The 9,484-nt window shown below is 41.6% G+C and overlaps 1 protein-coding gene across 1 annotated transcript in view; it reads left to right on the top strand.

The window, feature by feature from the left end:
* Positions 1-544: 544 nt before the first annotated feature.
* The window catches only part of LOC104961788 (potassium channel subfamily T member 2-like), a 13,111-nt gene continuing 4,171 nt past the window's right edge, over positions 545-9,484 (top strand). Inside the window, exon 1 of the mRNA XM_010790126.1 lies at positions 545-725. Coding sequence (XP_010788428.1) covers positions 628-725 — 98 coding nt within the window. The 5' untranslated portion in view covers positions 545-627. The remainder of the gene's footprint in view (positions 726-9,484) is intronic.

The following is a 9,484-nucleotide window of genomic DNA, read 5'->3' as shown; positions in this document are numbered from 1 at the left end:
CTTTAACACCATAACACTTCATTTGAATCGTAACATACATCTGTTGCATCTCCTTGATGAGCAATATTCAAGCAAAGGATGCAAGGAGGTATAAGGCAAAACACTCTAAAGTTTATCAAAAGATTTAGGGTAAAACATCTCTCAACTTGGGGTGTCTAAGTTATGTGATTCCTTTCACCAACTCACACACACATCCCACTGTACTGTGTTTCTCTTTGCATGATACACAGACTGTGATTGGATAAGACCTGGAAGAGATGACTCAACATCTGCAGTCACCAATGTCACACGTCTGTCCTTCAGGATAATTACATGAGTAGGCGCCGAGGCTCAGAGACTTCTCACCGGGCGAAAACACTTTCTCTCAGATTGTGACGCTATCTTTCTTCTTTCCCATTTCCTTGACTTTTCTGCATTTCCGCATCAGACTTTCTGCATTTTCCCACCCCTTGCTCCTTGTTTCTCTTCAGCGTTGCCTGTCTTCCTAGTTGCTTTCTCCTCCTCTTCTCCCTTTATTTCCTTCCTGCTCCTTTACTGTCCTCCTCTCTCTCCTGCAGCTCCTCCTCAGCTCCTCTCCAGACCCACAGCAGCAGCAGTGGGGTGATCCTGGACATCTCTGCCCTTAACATGGAGCAGCAAGAGAGCGAAGAGGTGCCTCCGCTGCCCCCCCGCTTCCGCTTCCGAGACCTGCTGCTCGGGGACCAGAGCTTCCAGAATGATGACAGGTAGGCAGCAGACAAAGAGACAGACACGTTCAGATTATGTTGTGTATTTGGTGATGTGCAAAGTGAAAACAAGTTAGAAATTGTGAGAGACATACCAGAGTTTAACGGCCTACTAATGCATTGCTGTTAAGGCTTTAAAGCTGCAACAATAACCTCATGATCTGTTTGGCCAGTGACCTTTTTGTCAGATGCACACTTTCAATCAACGCTGGCTTCCCTTCTTTATCCATACACTTGATCATCTAAATGCAGTAGTCCAGAGTAGTGTTGACCAATCACATTCAAGCAGTTTGTGTGGAGAGAAATCCATAAACATATTCACAGAAAGTAGAATAAAATCCAGTAAAAAAATGGTACTTGTCCCGTGTAGTTATACAATGCTGCATTGACTTTGAGTCATAAGGTCACATGGCATGGGAGCCATTGAAAATATATGAGAATTAAAATAAAATGTTCTAAAATCCAATAAAAAGAGGTGACTTCATGGAGTCTTTAGGGTGCATGATGTAGAACCTAGTGAAAAAATTCAACCTTTTCATATCATAAAAAGACCATACAGATTAAAGGTCCCATGTCATAGCTATTTCTACTGATCATAGTTCCATTGTTGAGGTCTACTAGAATAGATTTACATTGTTTAATGTTCCAAACTCACATTGGTTTCTCATACAGCATCTCTGTATAGTATGTGTATTCACTCTCTGTCACTCACCCCCCCCCNCATGAGCCCACTGTGCTCTGATTGGTCAGCTCGCCCACTCTGTTCTGATGAGTCCACCACCGTTACAGCAGAACATCAGTGTTTATGTGTTACAATGCCGTTTGTTAGCAACCAGAAAATGACACCAGTAATGACAAACGGATGAGAATGCTGCGTGGGGTCTGGGTGCTGTGTTGGCGGGACGTTGCGGGGCTCGCTGCTCCGCCCTTTGAGGCTCGAGGAGCGGACAGTGTGAGCTGGGTTAGTGGTGTCGTTTTCCTGGTTGCTGCGTTGGATCTGCGAGACAGCAGGACACCGCGGAACTCAGCCTGAGCACACACTCACTGTGAATGTGTGTGTGTGAGGAGCTCCACGGATTGGTCCATTTGGACCTGGGCATGGTTACGTCACTATTCTCAGGAAGAAACAAATGGAAACAGAGAAATCTCCAACGAGGCGTTCTGGGACAGCATAGACAGGGCTATTCTGTGTTAGAGTTTTACTCGCTACAGGGTGTACTTTGAGGGTTTGTGACTCTGCAGACCGTTTACATGCAGAAAAACCTTAATAACACACAAGGGGACGGGTAATAACCGGTAAGGCATGACATGGGACCTTTAAGCAAAGTAAATAATCAGCTATTTATCTACACTTCCCGTTGGTTGCAAATCTAAAACACTATATGGTAAAGGAAATGACTTGCAGTAATTCAAAATACAGCTACATCAAATTCATCTTTCCTCATTTCAAATGGTAGCGTCTGTTCCTTTTTTGTGCTGCCATGTGTCCACAATCCAAAATAAACTTTTAGTTTGAGCAGTGAGCGATTATTTGACGTCATCCCATCTATCTGTTATCTAATGCTGCTCTCACCTACCAGAAGAGCTGATTACTGGACCTCTTCAGTTCAAGAGCCCTCGACCCTCTTCAGTGAAGGTGTCTGCACTTCCTTTAAACTAACATCAGAGGAGGGAGGGTTTACCTTCCTGCAGTCTTTAGCAGCAGTACAGGGAGGACTGCTCGTTGAAAACATGCTCTTTATTGAATTTGACACATTCTAACACAACACAATGCACGACACCAGGGTCCTTCTTAATTTTCTTTTTAAATATCGCACTCATTCCCCTGGGAATAAATGCCCAGAATATAGATATGAATTGACATTCCCAAAAGCAGTGGAAACTTGTCCCTCTATGAACACACACAGGGGAAATGGAACAGTCTATGTTAGGTAAGATGACAGGAGTAACATGCAGTCTGTGAAGAATGTTATACTGGGTTTCCCTCAGTCTGTTACATATAAACGTGGTTCTTATTAAGTTTATAGATGCTTGCAAATCATCTTCAATATGTTCAGTTCCCAAATCATTCTCCCATCTACGGGAAATATTTGGCAGTTGGTATGTGCAAGCAGAACCAAGGAGTGAATAAAAGGATGAGATAAAAGTGCTTTCCATTTTGCCGATAAACTTCTCTGAGTCACTGCAAGGGAGGAATCAATGATGTCTTGTAGCTGTGAGGAGGAGAGTTCTTTCATCCGGTTATAGGTGTAAGTGCTCTTTAGATTTGTTCAGTTTTGAATGAGAAAATAAAGCAAGGAGTGTGTAGAGCTGTCCATGGAGCTGAAAATGAGGACGTTTCTGAATCACTGCAGTTTTTTAGAGGTTGTGAAGAAGGCTGCGCTTGTGTTCGATACATTTCCCTCGAGAATGTATTCAAAACTTCAAAAAGGTCTGACAGGAAACACGCTTTCCTGCAACAACACTGTGACCTAATTCACTGTGAGAATTTGAAATGAGCTCTTGTCACCATCAGTCCTTCTGTTGTCTGTTTTCCTCATCCTTACTGTCTCCTCTTTTATATTTAGTTTGCAATTTCATTGACAAAATCAATAGCACGATTATGTTTGATATTTTAGTTATGCTTATTTTTTTCATCCTGAGATTTGAAACGCTGCAAGCTGAGCTCTTTTCTAAAAGTCTTAAAAAAGAGAGTCACAAATATCCTAAAAAAGGACAAACCTGTGTGCTTTTTTCTGTTATAGCAGAAAAGAGAAGAGTGCCTGAATTGAACCGTCTCGAGGAGTTTGTAATATGCTCATAAGTGCGTCCCTTTGAGATATGTATTCTGTATTGAAGCTGCCAGATGGACCTCAGGAGAGTAAAGATCAAATACAATTTTGGATGAGATTACAGCAGCCGAAAACCTTTGAGACGGCAGTGTGTTTTTGGAATTTTTGCGAGGAAAAACAACAAGCTCTGCAAACGCTTTGAGTGAAACGTGATCCCCTCACCTTGCAACAACCACTGTTATAGCCCCAATAAAGCGCTCCACATTCCCAGCTGCTGTTTAGACACCAGCTATAATCCCTCTGCCGTCCGTCCCCGGTAGATAGTGTTCAGTGGACAGTCTTTTGTGCGTCTGTGAACTCCCTAATGTCACTGAACACATCTTCCCAGGATCATCAATCACTCACAGCTTCCTCTTTCAAAGTCAGGCATGCACGAGCAGAAAAACAAATATTGACAAACCGTCTATATCTAAAGTCAGATACGCTTTCTCTGAGGTTAATTTTGAAATGTTCATGTTTTCATCAATGTTTTGCTTTCTGTCATCTTCTGTCCAATTGACTTTGTTTATAACAATTCTTCCAACATCCAAAGCTAAGTGGAGTCTCTCTGAGCATGAGTCAACGATACATCAATGCCTAGTTTTACATGCTATAAAGTTCTCTTCTGTCAATTGACTAATCAGTTTTATCATTAAATATTTGATATCAGGGCTTCAACTATTTATCATCACATGCAAAACCCAAACATATTTAAACAAAAAAGCAGCAAAACCTCACAACTGAAAAAGCTGTAACAACGTAAGGTTAGGTTATAACTGCTTCAAAAGAATATGAATTAAGTAAGGGATAATGTGCAGCGACTTGGTCATTATGGGTAAAAGAACAGCCGACAGGCTGATCAGGTGCTGACGCGACGCGGAGGGATCTTGATCAGCATGAAGGGTGTTCTTTTACCCATAATGACCAAGTTGCTGCACATTATCCCGCTTATTACAAGGCCACATTCTCAACAAAGTAACCATATGACTCCCAATATTAAATGAAATGCTTTTATAGATTTAGAAAATGTTTTTATTGATTTTAAATGACATGCATCCGCTAAGCAAAATGGTCCGTTGTTACTGCTTGAACTACGTAGCAACGGCAGGAACTGCTTCCATAGCGTTTTTGAGGAGCTTTTTGATTACAGATTTGAAAACATCGTTGCTTGCTTTAAAAGTAGCACAATTCATTATGTCAAACCTTGGAAAGTATCTAGATATCCCTGCCCTAATGCCAAAGTAACTGCACACTGGATATGTTTTGCCGTTTGATGTCTATGTCTGGACCCCTGCGTAACAAGGACCGCAGCTCCGTGTTGAGGGTTTCTGCCCGTTACTTCTCCGCTGTTTTCTTGTCCCTCTTATATTTTTATTTTCTTCGCTGGGGACTCATCAGCCACTAACCATTCATCCAAATTACTGTGCTCTCCAAATATATTAAAGTGGAGTGTGGCCTCTTCTGTATTTTCAAAAAGCTCTGACCCATACAGGAGGTAATCTACAGGACTACTTTAGGCTTTTTAAATTAAGAGCAGACAAAGAGGTGGAAGGGAGACAGGAGGTGAGAAAAGCCTCTTTTTATGTTGAATTATCTCAATTATTTGTATTTATCGACTTAGTTCGTATACAGATGCATTTAGTTCAGAATACAAACTCGTGATTTTACATAAAATAAAGGTTAATCACAACAAAGAAAATAAAAATAAATAAAAAAGATTAATAAAATACTGATGTCTATATACTGTACCTACACACGTACTCATATACATACACATATTTACACAGACGCAGTAAGCAGAACTGAAAGAGAGGGAAACATGATCAGTGTTCTGGCCCTTAAAGCATTCAAGTTGTATTTTAGTTTTAGTTTTTGCAATATGCAATCAATTTTCTCCATCTTATCAGCTGTGTGATTTTGGTTTCTAATTTGTTATGTTATCTTTTCCATAGTGTACACTTGATTGATCAGACTACCTGTTTGTGTATGGCTTGTATGTCGGGCTCCAGTTCCTGTATGTGTTATCACTTTAAGAGCAGTAGTTCTAAATGTTCTTGCCAATCATTTGTCTTGTTCTTCCATTATGTTTAGAGAACTCATAGCAAGGAGATTTTCTGAACTCAAAAGAAAAAGTGTCTGTCAGATGTGAGGCTAAAACGTCAGCAGAGGCTCTCATGACAGAAGAACAGACTGGCTTTTAAGTCACAAACACTTTACATTCTGACATGCTGCAGCTGATGATGCCCGACACCGTCTGTACATCTATTTCATTATATATTTATATGAATAATAAAAAATACACATCAGTGTTTATCATCCACTGATTTGATGGGAACATTCCTCCAGTGTCACAGTGTTAACAGCTTTCATCAGAAGCATCTATATTATTTAGGGTTATTCCGGCCATTGCAACGTTGCTGTGGCAACACAGAGAGAAAAGGAGAGAGATTGTGTACTGTTCTAAAAATATTCCAATAAGCAGTCCTCAAAATAAATCATTAACCGAACACTTGCTTCGTGTTTTTGATCTCTTTCAAAAACAGATTCTCCTTGTTTTTGGAGAATTTGGATTTTGTATCATTTAAAGTAGAGAAAGTAGAGCGCGCTGCCAAGAAGCTCATCCAGTGTAGAGACTAGGAGAGACTAGGAGAGACTAGGAGAGACTGCACGACGCAGCGAGGTGCACTATGGATCCGAGGATCGTCCTCCCCACCTGGGAGAGTCCCCCCGGGGGGGCGTGGAGGTCGGACCTGCTTCACGTGGACGCCGGGCAGAGGTAGGGCCGCATGTAGTCTCTAGAGGAATACACATGGTGTCCTTATGATAGTGCTTTGGTGCTTTGAAACGGGAAGCAAGGGTTGAACATCGCATGAAGATTTTATAGATTTATTTGAGCTTAAGCCTATTTAAATTACGTAATGGATTTGCAGATTGAGGAAGCAACGTGGGCTGCGAGCAGCGGTTTGATGAGCGCGCCTAAAAGCTGCTGAGATGCACAGACATGTCTGCGTGTGTAATCCTTTAAAGAGAGCTGGCAGTTAGTTATTTACTTTGTGGACACATACTGTATATGGGATATAACGTATCGATTGTCATTATCCATGCACAGTAAACAAATATTTCTTAAGGCGTCAGAAAGGAGTGAAAGTTGATTTATTAAAATTACTTTTTGTGTTTCAAAACAAAGATCTGTAATGTATTAGAAGACTAATCCAACCAGAAAATGGTCACATGCATTAAGCCACAACAAGTTAATTTTCAGACGGTTATTTACAAATTCTTTGCAAACCTTTTTCTTAATTCATCATGAAAAGTGTGGTATATATAATGTCAGAATTTCTCTCTAAATATTGCTTATTTTGTCCAACAAAAAGTCACAAACAACAACAAAAATAATAAATAATTTAGTAGCCAAAACTAGTGGAATTAGTGGAAAGTAGTACTTTCCTGTCCATTGACTTATTTTTCTAATAAAATATCTAATGAGGATTATCTCATGATAAATCCCATGCGAAACCCAAAAATCCTTTTTAAATTTGACAAAGAGAACCAACAAATCTATGCAGTATAATGGAGATGGAACGAGGTAAAGTTGGGTCATTTCTGCCTGAAAAAATAATGTAAATTAGTTGTTGATTAACTTAAACTTAATGTTAATGTTGCCAACTAAATATGTTCACTAAAGTCAAATCCCTGGTGTCTCATTGTATTGGCATGTGTTCAGAGAACAGGTCTCTCTGGGGTAGAAGAACACCTCCAGAGCTCATTGGACAAAGCAGTACCGATCCAGAGCTGCTAGAAGATTTCACCTGAGAAACTTCTGCAGAATTATTCATTTCCAAAGACATCATTACCCCCGGCACCTCATGGCCATGATGTGAAACTGAATTATGACTAATATCAGACCTTCTCTGCCACTAATTGTGTGCTCAGCAGGAATTAAGGGTCATTACTTACACAGTAATGTGTATGTGGGTGGGTGGAGGGGGGAGACAGACATCTGTAGGACCCTCATGAGTGACGGCAGCTCTCAGGTCAAGAGCCTTTCTCTGGACAGCTGCTTATTTTAATTATATTTTTGAAGGGTATTTTTCTGTTATATCTTACACAGGATCCGCCCTCTACTGGACTCTATGGGTACTACCCAAGCGGCAAACTCCGGGGCAGAGCCCGGATGCCAATAAGGAAGTGCCACAAACTGCAGGTCATCTATTGGCTGATAGGCGATGACTGCGGAAAGGATGAATTTCCATAGGCCCCCATGTTAAAATGCCCAACTTTACAGCAGAAATAAACATGTTTTCTACCCCTGGATGCAATAAAAATTATTCGGGATATAGTTAGATTCCACCTTAATGATTATTAATTGTTGAGTGAATTATTTTATAACGCGACCCTTTTATTTATATTAGGTCTTGAAGTGTTTGCATAAATTAGGGCGTGGTCACTAACAGCAACTTGTTCACTCTGCTAGGCTACAACGTTAGCTAGTTGTAGTTACTGTACTTGAGCCTTTAGCCGTTTTCATGGTGATTGTGCCTTTTAGGGAATATTGTTACAAATACCAGAAAATTAAAATGTCGTGCTGTGCGGTTGAATGTACTAATAGAACTTCCAAGAAGTTAATAACGCGTTAACGCAAAAAATAATTAACGCCACTAATTATTTTAACGCGATTAACGCATGTGCATTTTTTGTCCTCGGCCGCCCCGTAGTTTCAGAGCGCATCGAGTTTAAAATACCATCTATACAATCCAAGCACACTGCTGATGCCGACAGCCCCGCTCCTGCCGCCCGCTTGCAGCAGACCACACTTGAAAGTGTGCGGGGGAGACACCTGGACACGTCTACGAGCAGCAACTTTCAACAAAGATCGCTAAATGGGTGATGACAGCTTGTGTTGGGTTCAGAATTCCAGAAAAGACAGACAACTTCTAAGTTCAACTATTTATTGTAAAAAGAGCAAAAGATATATTTTACTTGGCCAAGGACTCATCACGTCTTTGGGAATCACAGGCAGCAAAGCTGTAATCTGTAACCACCAAATCCGTCAAAAGCCTCGAACCTCGTGTGACAATAAATTTTATTACACAGGGCGTTGCCCGTACATTTATGATTGGTCAAGACTAGCTGAAGAGATACCATGGTTTAGACCTGGTTCTCTTTGGTTGGTGCGCAGACTCAGATAGAGTCTCTTGGCAACACGATCCTCCAATCAGCATTCGGCCGGCCTGTGGAAGTCCCTCCCTACTCTGGCACCATCATACTAATTTGTTTTCTCTAACGTTTCTTCAGATATAGTGGGAAACCATAATGTTGCTTCCTAGCTTTGCGGGGGAGCGCGGCTCTCATACAAAGTGAAGGCCGGTGCGATGTGCTGTTCTGACTACCTCTTTGTGTTCTCTCAGTCTCTGCACTCGACCTTGCTACTTTCAATATTGCAAGCTAAACTTTCTTCTGACTATTCCCCTCGTTGGTATCTAACCCATCAGAACCTGGGATTAGTGATTGTGTCTATTTATTCTATAGTCATAGCAATCTCATGAGCACAATAAGCATATAATGTAATAATAAGAATCAGTCTTGTAATGTTATATAAAAATAGACTCCACACTTCTATAGATGTCAGGGCCGGGATTTTAGTGAGTGCGAGCCGCGATCCGTCCTTATGCACGGCGGTGCCCAAGCAACACGGACACCAGCTGTGACTTAGTTCACGTCGTCCAGCGAAGCCGATCCCCGGGGAGTTGGACGGCATCCCAAGCGTAGACCCCAGGGGACGGTTTCGCCAACTGGCGAGTTATGTATACTCATNGGTGATGGAGCAGGTCTGTGAGGTAGGGGGGGCCTGGTGATGGAGCAGGTTTGTGAGGTAGGAGGGGGCCTGGTGATGGAGCAGGTCTGTGAGGTAGGAGGGGGCCTGGTGATGGAGCAGGTCTGTGAGGTAGG

Source organism: Notothenia coriiceps, unplaced genomic scaffold, assembly GCF_000735185.1.
Source record: "Notothenia coriiceps isolate Sejong01 unplaced genomic scaffold, NC01 NC01_scaffold00033771, whole genome shotgun sequence".
NCBI classification, from domain to species: Eukaryota; Metazoa; Chordata; class Actinopteri; order Perciformes; family Nototheniidae; genus Notothenia; species Notothenia coriiceps.
Note: the sequence above shows the minus strand (reverse complement) of the source record. Positions and strands in the feature narration are given on the sequence as shown.